This window comes from Cetorhinus maximus, chromosome 1, assembly GCF_964194155.1.
Source record: "Cetorhinus maximus chromosome 1, sCetMax3.hap1.1, whole genome shotgun sequence".
NCBI classification, from domain to species: Eukaryota; Metazoa; Chordata; class Chondrichthyes; order Lamniformes; family Cetorhinidae; genus Cetorhinus; species Cetorhinus maximus.
This window is the reverse complement of record NC_135879.1, coordinates 68020414-68041645: the sequence shown is the minus strand read 5'-3', so window position 1 is coordinate 68041645 and position 21232 is coordinate 68020414. Positions and strand designations below refer to the sequence as shown.

The 21232-nt window shown below is 43.5% G+C and overlaps 1 protein-coding gene across 2 annotated transcripts in view; it reads right to left on the bottom strand.

Annotated features, from left to right (window-relative positions):
- Positions 1-21232, bottom strand: part of slc2a9l2 (solute carrier family 2 member 9, like 2) — a 461881-nt gene that overhangs the window by 39040 nt on the left and 401609 nt on the right. For both annotated transcript variants that reach the window (XM_078541911.1, XM_078541919.1), the window contains exon 12: positions 2409-2536. In XM_078541911.1, the coding sequence (XP_078398037.1) occupies positions 2409-2536 (128 nt within the window). The remainder of the gene's footprint in view (positions 1-2408; positions 2537-21232) is intronic.

The following is a 21232-nucleotide window of genomic DNA, read 5'->3' as shown; positions in this document are numbered from 1 at the left end:
AAAGAAAAGACACAAGACTCCCCAGCAGCCTGAAGATGAAGGCAGGAATGTGACTCAGCTTCGGTCCCAACCCCAGGTTCCCGCCTCCCGCAGGAAAATTGCACCCCAGGAGTCAGGCAGCAGATCTTAGTGCCTGCAATAATCTATGGTATAAGAAGAATTCTTTTTTTAAACAGTTTTCTCTTCCTCTTTTCATTGTTGCTCATTTTGTCATAAGGACTGCAAAGGGTGTCAGCTGGGTGACCTAGTATCTCAGAATATGAATGGCTAATTACTGCTGTAAGGTCACACACTAATAGCTAATAGGTGTGGAATTCTGCCCCATACAATATAGGAACATAGAATTTTGTGGGGGGAGATGTTCCACCAATTTCCTACTGAATTTACAGCAGGTCATGGGGAAATCCCTGCAGTTAAGAGCCTTTCCTAATTTACATTGAAATTGTTACAGAGGTGTGTTGATGTCAAATATTAAATTTCATCTGTTAGATTCACATATGGAACTTTTTTTAAAAGGCAGTTTCAACGGTTAAAACAGACACTGACTTAAGATGGCTACAGCAGGTCACCTGACGTTTGGGACTGCAAGCTTTGTCAAGCTTCTGGAAGCTTCTAAAAGTGGATTACAATGAACATGCTAAACCACATCCTGCCCTGCCCTTGTCGCACCTGCCCTTGTCATGAGTTATCCCAAAACAGGAAAGACAATAAGGCCTCAGACTTTCTGTCTCCAGGACTGCCAGGTAACAAAGGAGAACTCACAACACTGATTATTTACAAGGGAAGTGCTAAGGGCCACTATCTGCCTCTATTGTATGTCGATGGTTTTGACCATGGGAGATGGAAACTCTTTCATTAACATGCATAGACTATTGATTACTTTCCATTGCTTATCAATGGCCAGTCGCTACGTGACAAACTAAAGTCCTTTATTACAAATTCCAAAGCAGCATTTCCAGGGGGAAAAAAACCAAGAACTACTGCTTTAAGAACTGCCTCTGCCATGAACAACAGTGAATGGCTCGTGATCAGTGAACTCTTTATATCTTTTTGTTTTTATCTTTACATCTTTGCCTTTTATTATTGAACTTTAATTTGGCCAAAAATTAACCTCCTCTAGTTTGTAACTTGTAACTTTGCATCTGTATGTGTGTGTGTGTTGCAATGGATGGGACATGTGTTTACCTTTAATATTTTGATATCTTTATCTAAGTGGGTTTTTAGCACAATAAAAACTAACCCCTTACTTGTTTAAATTTGAGAAAGTCTGTTGGACTGACTTATTTGTAATCAGCACATAAATAGTTAAGTACATACACTGAACTGGCACATTCATCATTACAAATTTCAAAAAATCCGATTAAGATCAATCGATGAGTGGGAAAAAAAAGGGGGAATCCTTGCACCTGTCCTCACCTGGTTGTAACAGAATATAGTTCTAAAAGTCTGGTCACTGTATGCATCCTCATCCAGGTGGGTATTCTTTATGTGTGAGTCTAGAAAATGAGTACAGGCAGGCTATTCAACGATGGAGGCTTTCACCTCTCATTTTGATCAGATCCATACCTGACACCCACATTGGTACATTTTCCAGAAAAATTCACTGGATGGGAACAAGAGCTGAAAGTCTGTTTTTTTTCCTCTCAGTACTTTAGAGACGCTGGGGCCAATTATTGTGCCCTGACTGCTTACATGCATGTGATTTGTGAAATCAAAGTGAATCAGAGATCATTCCTGTCACTCAACTCAGTTTGACTATTCATTTGAATAAATTTTAACTAACAGTGATGTATCAACCTGTTCTGTTGAAGGGTCATGAGGACTCGAAACGTCAACTCTTTTCTTCTCCGTCGATGCTGCCAGACCTGCTGAGTTTTTCCAGGTAATTCTGTTTTTGTGATGTATCAACTGATGGCTGCACTCTAGCCCTTTTTGGTCATTACCAAGAGGTTTAGGATAATTGGCAAGAGAATCAGTGAGAGGTGAGAAATTTTTTTTGCAGAACAGATGACTTTGATCTAGAATGCACTGCCTGAAATAGTGGTGAGAGCAGATTTAATAATAACTTTCAAAAGGGAAATGCCTTAAAATGTAAAACATGCAGAGTTATTGGGAATGAGCAGGGGGTTGGGACTAATTGAACAGCTTTTTCAAAGACCCAGCACAGATATGATGAGCTGAGTGACCTCCTTCTGGTCTGCATGATTCCATGAAAAGTTTAGGTGGTGCTATAGGAATAAAAGGGAATGGCAGGACTGGTTTTATAAAATCAGTGGTTCAAAGTCCAGTGTGTCTTACCATCTAGTTCTTTAAATATTGCAAGATTCTTTTCTAGGATTGTAATGCTGGTTTTAATTTACTTCTCCAAATTTATGTTGCTCTATAGTTTGCTTAAATTTAAACCATACCTGGATAAAAGGAAAAAGAAGTCCAACGGAAAAGTTAGAAAGCCAGAGCACTGTGCCACCAATCATGAATGCAGAAGGTCGACAGGCATGATCAAACATCTCACCAGTGAGGATAAAAGGAACCCCACCTGAAATTAAAAGAATGCAACAGCCAGGTCTTAAAAACAAATGTCTTTTAGTGCATATTACAACATCATAGATGTACTGATGGACTAACCCAAGTGAACACGATAATACCATCAAGTTCAGCTCTCAAACAAATATAACATTAACTGGTACCCTCAAAGCACATTGTATTAGTATTAGAGAACTCTCAGCCCTCTCTTATCAGACATCCCTCTTAAATGGTTAAGCATAATCTTTTGTGCAGATTTAAAAAGAGGTATCTGTTTATTGCCCAATAACAGAACAACCATTTCTGAATGCAAAATGAAATATTAAAATCACAAATTGCTTGAAATTGCATGGGCTGTGATCTTAATGGTTGTGTCAGAATCTTGCCCCACGACCCTCACCAAGATTTTTATGCTCAGACCTTTATTTGCTTGGTACTGGTGGACAGAATAGCCCCTTGTCTAATTTCTTTGGCACTTGTCTGTCCACATGTCAGGAAATGAGAGGCGGTTGCCTATGCATGAGAAAGGAGTAACCCATGTTTCCCCAGCTCAGATTTGCCTGTGAGTGAGTGGCTTGATCCAGGAAATCATTTATTTTAATGCTGTCTTCAAGGATTCAGACCTCCTGCCACTAGTGGAAATTGCATTCACCCATGGAAATGGTTCTGCCTCATCTCTTTTAATGTATATCCAGCACTAAAATGGTGAGGCCTGACTGAGGTTTGGCAGTGGGAGCTCCTGGCTTAAGGACTGCCCACCCCTGGTGCTGGCCCTGCTTCAGGCCAGTCATTTTCCTTGTATGGGGCAGGTGGAAGTGGAAACTCGATGAAACGTAGCCAGGTCTCCCCTTTCTCCTTGGGGCTTTCACCAGTGTACTACCAGATTTACAGAGGGAAACCAATAAGACTGTGACATTTTAGGGCCATAGCCTATCCCCCATTTCAAGTAGACCATTCCTGCAGTCAAGACATATGAAGATAGTGACATTAATCAGGATGCCACATTAACTTATCATAAATCCATTGTTTATTTTGATACTTGTCTGATTATCACCCCCTTTTGCTTTGCACCATCTTCTACCATTTAATCTCTCCTGCATTCCACCCTATCACAGACCTTTCCTTTTGTTCTTTCTTTCTCTCCACTCTATTCCCATCTCTGTATTTGCTTAAAACCTGTTGACCTTTTCCAGTTCTGACGACAAATCAGTGACTTGAAACACTGGGTGGAATTTTATCACCTTTGAGAATATCCTTGCATCAGGATCAATATGGGCCCCCTTCCCGTCGGTCTGTGAGTCCAGCCTGCCTGCAGAATCTTCTCAGAGACTGCCAGTTGTGATGAAAATATAATAATTTTCATGATATGATTGCAATGTATTGTAAAGGTAGGTTAATAGTGGGGTTTGGATTTGTTTCTTTGTGGGTATGTGTGTGTGGGGAATTTAATTGAATTGCAGACAATTAGTCTGGAGTTTTTGAGCGATCAGAAGGGAAGCTAGGTTTGAAATGCTAAAAAGGTAAACATGGCTGAAGTTTTAGAATGTGAGGTGTGAGGAATGTTTGCATTTTTAGATAAACCAGAGTAGTTTGAATTTCAAAGAGATGGCGAGGCATTGCACCTAGCCATATGAAGCTAAGTCTTTCCCAAAGGTTACTGATAATATGAATACTATGGAAGATTTATATTATGGAAAAAGTAAAGTTGTAAAGACATATTGGAACAATGGAATTTACATTAAAATAGGAGAAACACATATAAAGGCGATGAGGTTATGTGTAAGGAGCAAGGCATTCTAAGATCTAACACAAGTGCGAAAAGCCTCCAGCCTCTATGCATCAAGCTGCTGTCTGCAGGAACTGAAACTAAGAAAATTCACGGTGAATATCACTGTCCAGGGTATTGTGTGCTTTGCCTGAGATTGTTGAAATCTGTTTTGTTTTACGGTTGCCTTAACAGAGGTATAACTGGGAGTCAGGTTAATTAGGGTATTTAGGAGTTAATATAGTAGTAATTTGTAGACCTATGTGTTCACTTAAACTCTTTTCTTTTATTAATAAATGCTTAATTTAGTTTTGTAAAAAACCTCAAACTCAGTAGACTTATTACTGCTGAATTCGAGGCACGCATCTCAAAATAAAAATAAAAATTGCAAAACAGTTGTGGCAGCTGTTTCAGGTTTCCCTCTGGGATTTGAGCAGCTTGGCATTTACCATCCGCTGTGCCCATAACAAAATTGGGGGCTATTTGCAGGATATATTTGGAATTCCTTGATTGGTTTGGAGTTGGTGAATCTTAAGGTTATGAGTACAAGAAGCATTTTGAATACAGGAGTTGGTGTGAGGTTTTTTTTTAAGTGGTGAGACTGCAATATGGCTTTGGCAATTGCTAAGACTTGTCTGTGAGTTGAAGTTATAACTTTGGTTGGTTTAGAAAAGGCAAATAAAGCTAAGTTAATGAAATTGGCAGATAAGTTACAATTAGGATTACCTGCAGGGGTAAGGAAATAAGATATAATTGCAGGCATAGCACAGCATTTGAAATTGGAAGGAATACCCAAGAGGCCAAGTTCTCCAAGGGGTGGGTCATTGGAATCAGCTCAAATTCAGTTGTAAATGAAAAAATTGGAACTAGAAGCAAAAGGAAAAGAAAAGGAAAGAGAAAGGGCATTTTAAAGGGAACAGGCAGAAAGGCAGGAGAGAAAAATAAAACAGGAAAGGGAATTAGAAATGGCAAGGTTAGAAAAGGAGGAAAGAGAAAAAGAGAGAGAGAATTCTAGCTTAAAATGGTGGCAGTTAAAAAAGAGACACCTGAAGGTGAGGAAGGACTAATTTCCAGATCAGAACCCAGTGCGGAGATTTTTAAATTTGTACAAGCTGTTCCAAAGTTCAAAGAAAGAGATGTTGAATCATTCTTTATTTCATTTGAGAAGATAGCTAAATAGATGAAATTGCTGCAGGAAAACTGGACATTGTTGTTACAATCTTGGCTGGTGGGTAGAGCACATGAGGTTTATGCTTAACTGTCAGAAGAAATGTCAGTGAACTATGATGTGGTAAAAAAAAGGCTATTTTGAGTGCATATGAGTTGGTTCCTGAGGCATACAGGCAGAAATTTAGGAATATGAGAAAACAGCCTGGGCAAACTTATATTGAGTTTGAGAGAGTAAGGCAAAGTAATTTTGACCGGTGGATACGGGTATTAAAGATAGAGACAGCCTATGCAGCTCTTAGAGAAGCAATTCTTTTGGAAGAATTTAGAGATTCAATTCCCTCGGTAGTGCAAACTCATGTGGAGGAACAGAGGGTTGAAACGGTAAGACAAGCAGCAGAGATAGCTGATGATTATGAGTTAGTTCATAGAGCTAAATCTTTTTTTTCGTCACCCTTTTAAGCCAGAAAATGATAGAAAGTGGGAAGGTGAAAGGAAAGCAGGTAGTAAGGGAAGAGTAGGTGGAAATTCGCAGGAAGTTTTTTCTCAGAATAAAAAGGAAGGTGCTGATGGTAGAAGTGATTCCTGAACATTGAGGTGTTTTCATTGTAATAAAGTTGGACATACCAAATCTGTGTTGAAAATTGCAGGGAAAATCTGTTGGAATTATAGGGGTACAGATAAGTACTGGAAGTAAAAGTACTGTGGGTTATGAGGTTCAGGCACAGGAAGAATCAGTGGTTTGTGTACAGGTAAAACAGGGAGAATCAGTGATAGGTAAAGGAGTGGGAATGTGTTCACAATTTACCCATGAGAATTCTGAGCAGCAGGTTGCAGAATTGTTTAAAGATATTGTGTGTGAAGGGAATGTCTTTCCATGTGTACAGGGTGGATTAGGTAAAGATGTTAAAATCTTAAGAGACACAGGGGCTAGTCAATCCTTCATGATGTGGGATAGTGACATTTGTTGTTCAGAGGGAGTATTGCAGGAACACATGATAATAAGTGGGGTTCATGGAGATGCTAAACCTATTCCATTGTGGAAAGTAAATTTAAAGAGTAAATGGAAAACAGGTGAGGTGATTGTTGGAGTAGTGGGAAAATTAACCATTACAGGGGTTAAATTTATTTTGGGTAATGATATAGCAGGATCACATATGTGGGTGATGCCTATGGTAGTTAAGCAGCCTGTAGAAGTGTTTTCAACAGAAGCATTGCAGAGAGAGCATCCTGGATTGTTTCCAGATTGTGTGATAATGAGATCACAGGCTCATAGGTTGAAACAAGAAGAACAGGAAGTTCAAAGGCAGGGAGAAGGTGTGCAAATCCAATTAGCTGACACTGTGTCAGAAGAAAGACTAGTGGACAATTCAGCTGAAGTGTTTAACTCAAAGGAGTTGGTAGATTTACAGAAAAAAGATTTGCAAATAAAACATTTATATCAGACAGCTTACTCAGAAACAGAGGCAAAATGTATTCCAGAATGTTATTATCTTAAGGGAAATATTTTAATGTGAAATTTCAGGTCTTATCATGCTTCAGCAAATGAAAGCTGGAGGGAGATGCATCAGATTGTAGTACCATTTAGATCTAGAAATGAGATTCTGAGGATAGCTCATGACATTCCAATGGGGGTTATTTAGGAATTAGAAAGACACAGACGAAGACACAAAAACATTTTTATTGGCCTGGATTGCATAGGGATGTAGTCAAATTCTGTAGAACATATCACACATGTCAGGCAATAGGGGAACCACAAGCAGTGATTAAGCTGGCACCTTTAATTCCCATTCTAGCATTTGAAGAAGCTTTTACCAGGGTCATGATTGTTTGTGTAGAACCCCACCCTAAGGCTAAAAGTGGAAATCAGTACTTAACTGACAATAATGGATGTGTCTACCAGGTTTCCTGAAGCAATACCTTTGAGAAATATTGCAACAAAGAAAATTGTGGAAGAGTTAACTAAATTATTTTACATGATATGGTTTACCTATGATAAGACCAGGTTCCAAATTTCATGTCACAGCTGTTTAAGGAAGTAATGAATAGTTTGGGGACAAAACAATTCAAGTCAACAGCATATCATCCGGAGTCACAAGGAGCTTTGGAAAGATGGCATCAAACTCTAAAAACTGTGATGAAAGTGTATAGGCAGGATTATCCACAGGATAGGGATAGGGGAATCCTATTCTAATTATTTGTTATTAGGGACACTCATAATGTATCGACTGGTTTTAGTCATGAGGTGAGAGGACTGCTGAAATCGATTCATGAGAGATTGGTGGGTCAGAATTCAGAAACTACTCTCATGTGTATCAAATTTCAGAGAGAGAGATTGGACAGAGCATGTGAGTTGGCTAGGGAACATTTAAAGATATCACAGCAAGTGATGAAAATGAAAGCAGACAGGAAAGCTACAGCTTGTAGTTTTGTTGCTGGGGAGATTGTATTAGTTCAGTTACCAGTACTGGCTGAGTCATCAAAGGCAAGATTTAGTGGGCCTTACAGGATTGAAAAGAAGCTGAGTGAAGTAAATTATTTAATAAGTTCTCCAGATAGAAGAAAGAAGCAGAGGGTGTGTCATGTAAATATGCTTAAAATGTATTTTGAAAGGGTAGAGGACCAAAAGGAGGTATTAGTAGTGGTAGATAATGAAAAAGAAGTAGAAATGCAGGATTCTGAAATTGATTTTCCTCTAATCAAATTGGATAATGAGGGGGTACTTGAAAATTTAAATGTAATGTCGAGTTACCTTTCAGACCAAGTGTCAAAGTGATTTGGAGAAGCTATTGCAGTCACACAAATTTATTTGTGGAAATAAATTGGGGAGGACAAATTTAGCTATACATGATGTATGTATAGAAGTTTCATCTTCGCTAAGGCAACATCTTTATAGATTAAACACAGCAAAGTTATCACAAGTACAGAAGGAAATCAAATTCATGCTTCAAGATGATATCGTTGAGCCTAATTGCAGTAACTGGAGTTCACCTATTGTGCTGGTACCGAAACTGGATGGAACACAAAGATTGTGTGTGGACAATCAAAAGGTGAATGCGGTGACAAAACCAGATTCATATCCCATACCACAGTTGGAAGATTGTATTGAGAAAGTGGGACAATCAAAATTTATCACAAAGATTTACTTGCTAAGAGGATATTGGCAGGTACTGTTATCAGAGCGAGCAAAGGAAGTATCGGCTTTTGTTATGCCAGATGGGCTATATCAGTTTAAAGTCATGCCATTTGGTATGAAAAATGCACCTGCAACATTTCAAAGACTGACAAAGTAACTGCAGGTCTGAGCAATTGTGCTGTTTGTATTGACAGCTTGATAGTTTTCAGTCAGACGTGGGAGGAGCATGTACAACATCCGGAAGAATTACTTACTCGATTACAAGAAGCTAATTTGCTGGTGAACTTGGCTAAAAGTGAATTTGCAAAAGTGCAAGTTACATATCTAGGCCATACCATTGGACATGGTAAGGTGGTTCTGAGCGATGTGAAAGTCAAGGCTATCATGGATTTCCCCGTGCCTTACAGCAAAATGAGAAGTTTTGAGATTTCTGTGCATGAGTGGGTTTTATTGGAAATTTGTACCAAATTTTAGCAGTGTGGTTGCTCCATTGACTGAACTATTAAAGAAGAACAAAAGTTTCAATGGACACAGGAGTGTCAGAAGGCATTTGACAGTTTGATAACTGTATTAACTATGACATCAATTTTGGTTGTACCTAATTATGCCAAGCAATCTAAGTTGGCCGCAAGGATCAGTGCTGAGGTCTCAGCTATTTATAATCTTCATTAATGACTTTGATAAAACGACAGAGAATAAGGTATCCAAGTTTGTTGATGATACCCATCTGGGTGGGTCGGTAAGCTTGTAGGGAGGGCACAGAGAGGCTGTAAAGTGATATAGACAGTTTAGGTGAATGGGCAACAAGATGGCAGATAGAGTATATTGTGGGGAAGTGTGAAGTTTTTCACTTTGGTCATAAGAATAGAAAAGCATAATTTTTTTTTAAAGTGTGAAACTTGTAAGGGCTGATGTTCAAAGAGACTTGGGTGTGCTTGTACAAGAAACACAGAAAGTTAGCATGCAGGTGCAGCAAGCAATTAGAAAGGCAAATGGCATGTTGGCCTTTATTGCAAGGGGATTGGAGTACAAGAATAAACAAGTCTTGCTGCAGTTGTACAGGGTTTTGGTGGGACCGCATTTGGAATACTGCATGCAGTTTTGGTCTCCACATTTAGGAAAGGATATACTTGCATTGAAGGCAGTACAGTGAAGGTTCACTAGGTTGGTCCCTGAGATGAGGGGACTGTCCTGGGATGAAAGATTAAGTAAATTGGGTTTATATTTGCTGGAGTTTAGAAGAATGAGAGGCAATCTCATTAAAACTTACAAAATTCTTAGCGGGGTTTGATAACGTAGACACTGAGAGATTGTTTCCACCGATTGGAGAGTCTAAGCCACAGGGCGCAGTCTAAGGATAAGGGAACAATCATTTAGAACTGAGATGAGGAGAAATTACTTCACTCAAAGGGATGTGAATCTTTGGATTGTGGATGTTCCATTGTTGATTACATTTAAGGTTGGGATAGACAGATTTTTGGTCTTGCAGTGAATTAAGGAGTATGGGGAAAATGGAGTTGAAGCCCAAGATCAGCCTTATCATATTGAATGGCGGAGCAGGATTGATGGGCCACATGGTCTACTCCTGCTCCTATTTCTTGTCTTCTTGTCTTCCTGTGTCAATCCTCAATCTTTTCTAAGTGGCACTCTTTGTCGAATGAATATTATCCTAAAGAGAAAGTTATCCTTTCTCAGAGTGTCCCTTGTATGGGATTTGCTTCAGAATTTTAGATAGGTATAATCCCATGTCTATTGCTTTCACTAGCACGAGCGTTTCTGTAGCTAGGGTACTTTTAACCACCCTTTTTATCTTCTTGGCTTACCAGGCCCAGGGACAACATTTTCTGTTTTCACCCACCAACAATATGATAAACCCAGCTGTACTCGAATACCCATCTGGAAGATTGGCATGGGAAGCAACACTAAAAAGGAATAACTTCGTATCTTTCAGTCACCCAAGGCTGAAAACTTGAATGCACATTTCTCTGAATTAAATTTCTGAAATGCTTTTTCCTCAGAACCTCCTCAACTATAGCATGTATGTTTATAACACTAAGTTCCAATGTGTCATACCTGGCATTGGGTCTTATCTGAGTACGTAGCCAATTTAACAGTCGAGTCAAGCTTCTTAGCTGCTCTGTTTCTTCTTTGGATGCATGACCATATTTCTGTGAGGGCCTGGCACAATTTATCTCGATACAATTTCTAAACACTTTCTAAATCTGATTGCTGATTCAAGGTTATTCCTGGCCTATTTTGCTTAATGTCTAACCCCTTTACCTGACCAATAACAAATTGGTCAAATTCCACAGGACCTGCCCATAGAAAATAATCAATGTGTATCATAAAGATGCCAATGGTACCAGTAGAACATTGCTGGGTCTACTTTCAGCTGTATACAACCTGCTTTCAGACCTAACCGAGAAATGCCATACCCTCGATGCATCACTTAATCCATAACCATATTTGGTTAATTTTCAGAGCTTCCCTTCTACATCACTCACTTCTTTAGGTGGTTTCAGACAGCTTCCCTTCTACATCACTCACTTCTTTAGGTGGTTTCAGAAACACTTCTCTTAAAAATCTTTCACCTGACAAAAATGTAGATTTTATATCGATCAACCTGCGTGAATTTTTTTAAAGCTCCTCACACTCTATTTCATCTAACCCTATTAATATATCCTCCTATTCCTTTCCTCCTCCTAAACTTAGCCAGCTTTCCCTTAAATACATTTCTGCTATTTGTCTCAACTATTTCATGTGGTAGCAAGTTCCACATTCTAGCCTCTCTCTGGGTGAAGGAGTTTCTCCTGAATCCCTTATTGGATTTATTAGTGACGACCTTATATTTATGACCCCTACTTTTGGGCTTCCCACCAGTGGAAGCAACCTCTTGAAGTCTACTGTACCAAACACTTTCATAATTTTAAAGACCTCAGCCTTTTCTTTTCTAGAGAAAAGAGACACAGCTTGTTTAGTCTTCATTCCCTTATGGCAGAAGTGTGCAAATTTGATCACATCTGGCATACAACTGTCCCAATCATCACTCAGTAAATCTGGCTGTGAGTTACCTTCATTAATCTAAACCGTTTATTACTGCAAGAGCAGCCTGGAAGGTAAGGATACTTTTGTAACTTGCTTCCCTTTGTTCTGTCCTCAATCCCAACCTCTACCCAGTCTGTCACGCACTCTAGTGTACTCAGCCACTTACTACTCAACTTCCCTACTGATCCCCATACCCCTAACATTATTCATGGCTCACTTTCCTCTTTTTCTTCTCTTTCCCTTTCAAAACCACCATCGTAAAGCATCTTCACAAAAACCCACATGTCCCATCCAACTGATGCCCATCTTCAAACCTCGTTAAATATGCTGTCAATGCAAGTCCGTAGCCCATTAGTCCCTAAACTATCTCTTTGAATCCAACCAATTTAGCTTCTGGTTTCAACCCAATTTAACCTAACTAAAGTCATGAATGGCATCTGCTGTGACCGTGGCCATGATATATCATACCACCTTAACTGCCGTGATCATTCACAGCATTTGATACAGCTGTACCCTCTAACTGCTTTTGGAGTGCGCAGGTGATTTGTTTAAGTGCACGACAACTTTACATTTTTTGTGAGTCTGTGTACACGAGGTAACTTTGGGGGTGTTCACCCTCTTCCAGGGACCCCCTTCCCCTCCTCTTCATTGTTCGGCTCCTTGGAACTGCCCTTGCGCGGTTTCATTCTTACCTATGTGAAAGCAGCTAAAACATGTCCGGGACATCCTATTACTTCCCACTAACTGACATCTTTTGTTCCCTTTCTTGCTTATTCTGCCCCTTATTCTGCAAGCAAGATCAACTTTCACATGAACCCTGATTTTACCCAGTTCTACCTTTCTTGACCCTTATCAGTTTTTCTGACATCAAGTCATGCATCAGTCACAATTTCCTCCAGATCATCAAAATGAAAAGAATAGCCATATATTTGGTCTGATGCGGGGTCAGATCAACACTGATTTGCTCTCCACAGATGCTGCCTGATCTGCTGAGTATTTGCAGCATTTCCTGTTCTTATTTTTAGATTTCCAGCATCCAGCAGTATTTTGCTTTCATGGCACCGCTATATTTGGACATTGCTACAGAGCTCTTTCCCTTGCTGCAGACTCTATCCCTACCCCAAGTAGTGTCTCTGGCTGAGTCAAAGCCCTTGATAATTTGGGGGAGGATACGACAGTGAAGATGGCTGGAGAACAAGTCAGGGGAAGGATGCAGGAAAAATTACATTTCCTATTTTTCTGATGTCTTACGAGCGGTACATACCTTTGGTTGGGATTTCCAGTGAAGCAGTCCCTAAGGTTTTATCATCAGCCCCTCTCCAGCTGAAGAATAGAAAGGGTTAGGCAGCAGCTCTCCAGGGAAACCTGCTCCCGGGGTTTCAGGGTAGGGTTCAGCTGGAAGCCTTCTGGTTGTTGTGTCTGGGTAGTAATCAGGGGGTCCCAAACGTGGCAGCCATTGCTGTTGTTGCAGGATTCTCAGGTTTGCAGTGGCACAGCTGATTCTTCCCTATCATTTCCAGGCACTAGGTGCTGCTAATGGGCCAAGATGCTATGACCTTCAAAATTACCTAACCCCCAGACAGGCCCAGCACACTTTGAGCATGATGTATCTGCCCAATGCTCAGGCAGAAGGGAGCCAGAGAATTCATCCCCACTAACTTCATATCCAGAGAGACTCCTATTGTTCTTTTCTGAATCCTTTCCTCTGGGTTTTGCATGGATACAATGGGCGGAATTTTCCCAAATTTGTACTAAGTGCGGTAATAGATGGGTAAAATGACTTTTTACCTGTGGGCTGCGATGGTGGGTTTTCACGCCGTATCATCCTGAACCTGCCTCATTATTTATGCACTCCGGGGAAACACGCCGTTTCCATGGTGAGCGGGCTCTCATTCGCCCACCTGCCATCACCTCGCCGCTGCATTACGCCGGGCGCCATGTTTAAAATCCAGCCACAAGCACACATCTCAGTGCTTCCAGCTCACCACTGCTGCACGGAAGACATGGCCCTGAAACTGAAGAAGACTGCAGCCTCCAGGTTCAGCGACCTGTCCCTTGAGTGATTTTTGGATGCCATGGAGGCCCACAGGGGTGTCCTCTACCCCTGCTGTGGCTGCAGGATGGGCAGTAGCAACACTAACCTGGCTTCGGAGGCGGTGGCAGTGGTGGTCAGTGCTAGCGCCCTGCAAAAGCGGACAGCCACCCAGTGCTGCAAGAGGATGAATGATCTCCTCTGTTCTGACAGGGTAAGTCACTCATCTCATCACTCTCAACTCACACATTCACAAACCCATCTCACATCCACAGGGCCCGCACTCACTGCCGGTTCAAGGGACATCACCATTCACTCTCTCACACACACTGTCATTGTCCTCATCCCATCCATGGGCCACTCATCACCCACACAGGCCAGGCGTAATTGTCATCTGGCCTGATAGGCGTCCTGCTTACACTCTCTCCATCTCTATCCATGCAGGACAGGCTGGCACACAACAAGAGAGAGAGGTCACAGACTGGTAGTGGAATGCCCGAAATCAAGGTCCTCACGGACTTTGAAAACAGAGCCATCCAGCTGGCCGGAGAGGATCTGGACCAGCCCTGTGCTGACAGTGAGGTCGTCGCTGCTCTACCAAGTAAGGATCCAGCAGTGTAACATCCATCAGACAACCATGCCGTGAGTGATGTGTCCTCTTTCACAGGCCACTGCCATGTACTAATTATCTCCCCTTGCTTTCGCAGGCACATCTGCCAAACAGCCGACAGAGTCCATGACCCAGGGCCTCCAATCAAGCCCCAAAGAAACCTCTGAAGATGAATCTGGGGGCACCCTCCCTGAAGTCCCGTCACACCGCTCACCCACACCCTCAAAAGTCGCCTCAGAGGCAGGGCTGCACTTGCCCCCTGATCCCCCTCCCCGCCTCCACCAGTCAGGCAGGGTGGCACTTAACCCTGGCCCTCAGAGCCCCTGAAGCCTGCAAAGCAACGGGCAACCCTGGCGAGCTCTGCAGAACGTTGCTGTGCACTCACCTCCAGTTCACCCAAAGTTCAGGTCGCCAAGTGCATGTCGCCTCTGTGCTGTTGTGAAACATGTCGGTGTGCTTTCCCGCTAACGTGGACGGACGATCCAGCAGGGATGCAAGAGCCTGGCGGGATGGCCTGATAATGATACGCTGATGTATCACAATGAGGTTTCCGATGACCGATGGCAGGAATCACGGCCTGCTGTCAGCGGGCTGATCAGACATTCGCGACCTGCCTTCCTGCCGTCGTGAAACCGATCGCGCCATATTGTCCGCACCCGCCACGTATCACACCCGCCGCCAGCGGGCACGGAAAATTCCGCCCAATACTTCTGATGGAGACTTATCCCCATTTTATATCTTCTTCACTGGATTTTTGTATGGTGAATCTATTTGTATTTCAACACGTCTTTCACTTTCACAGCTGCTGACACATAATTAGATAATATTTTCAATATTTAGCCAACTAGTTTGGCTAAATTCTTTTCCTGAGGCACTAAAGAGCATATGGTTAAATAAAATGTGACAAAATTTGCTAATTTAAGACCAATATTACCTTGTATTTCTCAGCATTAAATACCAACTGGCATTCATCTGCTTGAGTCTTAAGTCTGCAAAGACTTTACGCTGTATTAATTTCTTAAGAACACTCCAGGACTGAAGTGGCTGCAAACTCTGCTGGCCCCCAGGTAGACCAGGTCCTAGATTGGCCTTGGAGTTTCCTATTCGGGGTTGAAACCTCCATCTGCCTAATACTAGGCCACTGAGGTGGAAAGAGCAGGGACTCTCTACCCTGGGAACCCTTGGGGCTGAATTTCCCCCCCGTCAAGGGGTAAGTTGAAGGGTGGGCGTGCACAGGTGCGCTTCCGATTGGCGCCCCCAACTGAGGGCGTGGCACCATTTTACGTGGGAGGGCCAACTAAAGCCCGTCCAGCATGACGTCCGCATATGCGCTTCCTGTGTGGGCGGTGGGGTGGGGGGGTGGGGGTGGTGGTGGTGGGGAGGGTGAATCCCAAAATCGAGTGTGTGCTCTTTCACGCATGTGCACGAAAGAGCGCACTCATCTCCCTGAGGCTAAGTGCAGCCTCAGGGAGATCGGCTCAAAATGTACAAAACCTAAAGATAGAAAAATAAAATTTCCCTAACATGTCCCCTCATGTGACAATGCCACATGAGTTGGGACATGTCCGTAATTGTCATAAAAACTTTATTAAAATTTTTTAAACCATACCTGAAACCTCATCCCGCCCTTGGGTGAGGTTTCATGCTTTTTCTAGTTTGCACTGGGGCTCCTGGCCTGCCACGGGCAGGTCCTTTAATTACATAATTGACTCTGTTAATGGCCTCAATTGGCCATTGACAGGTCGGTGGGCGCGCAGCTGATTTTGCTGCGCCCCCGCCTTCCTGAAAATTTAAATGGGGCGCGGTGATGTCGGGAGATCCCCCCAACATCACCACATGTCATTTTACGCATCGGCGAGCGGGCCCCGCCCCCGCTCGCCGACGTGTAAAATCCTGCCCTTGGTTTGAAAGGAAACCAATGTAAAGTCTATATGAGAAGAGGTATACCACTGCTTGGGGGTGGAAGTGGGCCCCATTAGGGTCGGGGGGAGGTGTCAAGGCTGGAGATCGCAGCCTGGACCCTCAAAGATGGTAAGTTAGAATTTTGTAGCGTTAACTATGAATGGGCAAAATCTGATTCGGTTTAGTAGTTTTCCAATTAACGAATTTAAGTACTTTTAAAATCAAAAGTACCATTCATGAACTAATAGCATAATTTTGACTAAACCATTGGGCTGGATTTCATGAGGTGACATATTCCCCAACACCCCACCACACTCCACTAAAAAGTCGGCAGGAAGCCCACCCACCAAAAGGCTGGCTGCCCTGCAGCCATTTTATGCTGGAATCAATGCTCAATACCTAAAGTCTAGACTTTTGCCCCCATCTGGGGAGGAAGTTCCGCCTTAGAGAGCTACCAGCCAATCGAATTGACCAGCAGCTCCGTAGTCTCAGCAGTGTCCAATTCCAGAGGTGGTTACTGCTGGGACTAAAGGCAGTCCCCGAACAGGAGGGGGTTATGAAGCCGGACATTAAGGTAAGTCCGGGGTTTCGGTGGGACCTGGCTAACAGACCCCAATGAGGGGACGAGCAGGGCGGGAGGCAGGTTTTGAAAGGCTGGGGGGAGGGTTAAAGGGGAGGCTATGGCCTTGAGGGGATTGCTTCCTAAGGGCACAGGGGGCCCCCAAAGATGACTAACCCTGCCTTGCCCATCATCGGCCTGCGCAGTGAAATGAGCCAGGCTGCCCACCTGGCAAGGCCCTCCCCTTGCTGTGTGTAAAATAGCAGCAGAAGTGGAATGAGGTACTTAATTGGCCATTAATTGGCTACTTTAGGGCCTCAATAGGCCACAGGATGGTGGACTGCCTGACATCTCCCCAACCCATGCCAAAATGGGAGACAAGTCGGACAAGTAGGATGGTGGCAGGAAGGCCACATGCTGCATTTTACGAGCCCTCCTGTCTTCAAATATGCTGGCAGGGCCTGTACGATTTAGCCCATACTTGCTGCATCCTATGTTTGCTGATATAGTGCAGCTGGTTATAACCAGGTTAGATTGGGCAGCAGCTCCCAAGGGTGGGACTTCATTCCACAGAGGGACAGAAGCCCCACTCTCACTTTGTAGTGGTATCGTCACTGGACAGATAATCCAGAGACCCAGGGTAATGCTCTGGGGACCCGGGTTTGAATCCTACCACAGCAGATGGTGGAATTTGAATTCGATAAAAATCTGGAATTAAAAGTCTAATGATGACCATGAAACCATTGTCAATTGTTGTAAAAACCCATCTATTCACTAATATCCTTCAGGGGGTCAAATCTGCCAGCCTTACCTGGTCTGGCTTACATGTGACTCCAGACCCACAGCAATGTGGTTGACTCTTAAATGCCCTCTGAAATGGCCTAGCAAGCCATTCAGTTGTAACCAACAGCTTAAAAGTCAATAAAAAGGAATGAAACCAGACAGACCACCCGTTAATGACCTAGGCACCAGAAATGACAACAGCAAACCCAGCTCTGTTGGCCCTGCAAAATCCTCCTTACCAACAGCTGGGGGTTTGTGCCAAAATTGGGAGAGCTCTCTCACAGATGAGTCAAGCAACAGCCTGACATAGTCAGACTCATAGAATCATACCTTACTTATCATGTCCCAGACACCACCATCACCATCCCTGGGTATGTCCTGTCCCACCAGCAGGACAGACCCAGCAGAGGTGGCGGCGCAGTGGTATACAGTCGGGAGGGAATTGCCCTGGGAGTTCTCAACATCGACTCTGGACCCCATGAAATCTCATGGCATCAGGTCAAACATGGGCAAGGAAACCTCCTGCTGATTACCACGGAGCGCCCTCCCTCAGCTGATGAATCAGTACTCCTCCTTGTTGAACACCACTTGGAGGAAGCACTTTTTAAAAAATTCATGGAATATGGGCTTCGCTGGCTGGACCAGCATTTATTGCCCATTCCTAGTTGCCCTTGAGAAGGTGGTGGTGAGCTGCCTTCTTGAACCACTGCAGTCCATGTGGTGTAGGTACACCTACAGTGCTGTTAGGAGGGGAGTTCCAGGATTTTGACCCAGCAACAGTGAAGGAACGGCAATATATTTCCAAGTCAAAAACAAAAACAAAAATTCCTGCAAAAACTCCAGCATCCGCAGTTCTTTGCTTTTATGCTTATATTTCCAAGTCAGCCTGGTGAGAGACTTGGAGGGGAACTTCCAGGTGGTGGTGTTCCCATCTACCTGCTGCCCTTGTCCTTCTAGCTGGTAGTGGGTCATGGGTTTGGAAGGTGCTGTCTAAGGAGCCTAAGGATTCCTGCAGTGCACCTTGTAGATGGTACACATTGCTACTACTTTGCATCGGTGGTAGAGGGAGTGAATGTTTGTGCATGTGGTGCCAATCAAGTGGGCTACATTGTCCTGGATGGTGTCAAGCTTCTTCAGTGTTGTGGGAGATGCACTCATCCAGGCAAGTGGAGAGTATTCCATCACACTCCTGATTTGTGCCTTGAAGATGGTGGACAGGCTTTGGGGAGTCAGGAGGTGTGTTACTCATCGCAGGATTCCTAGCTTCTGACCGGCTCTTGTAGTCACAGTATACATATGGCTACTCCAGTTCATTTTCTGGTCAATGGTAACACCCAGGATGTTGATCGTGGGGGATTCAGTAATGGTAATGCCATTGAACGTCAAGGTGCTCCAGAACTTGCCATGCCCCTAGCCAAGGTGTTCCAGTTCAGCTACAATGCTGTCATCTACCCGGCAATGTGGAAAATTGCCCAGGTATGTCCTGTACACAAAAAGCAGGACAAATCCAACCCGGCCAATTACCACACATCTCGATTGTCAGTAAAGTGATGGAAGGGGTCATTAACAGTGTTATCAAGCAGCATTTGCTTAGTAATAACCTGCTCACTGATGCTCAGTTTGGCTTCCACCAGGGCCACTCAGCTCCTGACCTCATTATGGCCTTGGTTCAAACATCGGCAAAAGAGCCAAACACTCGAGGTGAGGTGAGAGTGACTGCCCTTGACATCAAGGCCGCATTTGACTGAGTGTGGTATCAAGGAGCCCTAGCAAAACTGGAGTCAATGGGAACCAGGGGGAAATCTCTCTGCTGGTTGGAGTCATACCTAGCATAAAGGAAGATAGTTGCGATTGTTGGAGGTCAATCATCACAGTTCCAGGACGTCACCGGAGGATTTCCTCAGGGTAGTGTCCTAGGCCCAACTATCTTCAGCTGCTTCATCAATGATCTTCCTTCCATCATAAGGTCAGAAGTAGGGATGTTCGCTGATGATTGCATGATGTTCAGCACAATTTGTGACACCTCAGATACTGAAATAGTCCATGTCCAAAAGCAACAAGACCTGGACAATGTCCCGGCTTGGGCTGACAGTTGGCAAGTAACATTTTCCCCACACAAGTGCCAGGCAGTGACCATCTCCAACAAGAGAGAATCTAACCATTGCCCCTTAACATTCAATGGCATTACCTTCGCTGAATTGCCCACTATCAACATCCCAGGGATTACCATTGATCAGCCTAAAGAAGCTTGGCACCATACAGGACAAAGCAGCCCGCTTGAATGGCACCCCTTCCACAAACATTCACTCCCTCCACTACTGACAAGCAGTAGCAGCAGTATGTACCATCTACAAGATGCACAGCAGAAACTCACCAAGGCTCCTTAGGCAGCACCTTCCCAACCCACAACTGCTAACATCTGGAAGAACAAGGGCAGCAGGCAGATGGGAACATCACCACCCGACTTGGTATTTGTTATGTTTTGGCTATGGGTCGCTTTGTTCACGAACCAGTTGCAAGCTTATCTTTCAGCAGGCGAGTCGATTACAATATACGGCAAACGCAGAGACCAATGTGAAATGAAGCACATACTATTTATTTACACAAACAACAGCGCATTAACATGATGTGTGCTTCTCCAACCAGACCCTACTCTAGACTAACATTTACATGGGAGCCCACGCTACACAACTATTAGGTCTTGCAGTCACATGTTCAATCTGCTTACAGTCTCTTAAAGATGTATTATACCTCAGATTACCACATCCCTCCCCCTTTACTTGAAAGTACATTTTACAATATATTAAATATTTACAAAAATGAGCTATTTACAAATTTCGTCTCTCAGGAAGCTTTCTCGAATGTGTCATCTGCTGTAGATCTAAGACTTTGAATGGCTTATCTAAGGCCTCTCTCTCAGCAGTTCTCTGTCCATGAGGCTCTCCAGCAGAAACCTGCAAGTTTGCCGCTTCAACTCTCTCAGGCTCAGCACAGGTACTCCCAAAGCAAAAAGAGTTCCTTCTACCTGTGGTGTAGACTCCAAAGGAAATGCTTGGCACACCTTTTCTTGTGAATCTGTTTCCTGTTTCCTGAGGTGATCTACATGTCTCCTGATTATCCAACCTTTAACCGATATATGGTAGGACAGGGGTCCTGTCACTGCACTGACAGCTTCCCCTACAGTGAAGTTTCTTTCATGACTATGATAATCATGTTCATTTTTCTGGGCCTCCTGACTTCTCTTTACCCTCCCCACTAAATCTGGCCTTATGAGGCTTAACCGTGTCCTGAGACGTCTCTTCAGTTATAACTCTGCGGGGGCAATACCAGTGGTCATATGTGGCGTAGTCCTGTAGCTGAGCAGGAAACGTGATCACTTTGTTACTATAGACCCCCCATTTAGTTTTTTTCATTCCGGCCTTAAAGGTCTGGACTTCCCTCTCAGCTAACCCATTGGATGCAGGGTGGTATGGCGAGGTCTTGACATGTGTTGTGCCGTTGAGAGTTGTAAATCTTTAGAACTCCTCGCTAGTGAATGCCATTCCATTATCAGACACTATTACCTCTGATAAACCATGTATTGCACAACTCTGAAGCAATCTGTCTATGGTGACGGCAGATGTGGGTGATTGCACCTCGTATACACCCATCCAGTTGGAGTGGGAGTCGATATGTAAGAGGAACTTTGTGCCCAAAAAAGGTCCCACGTA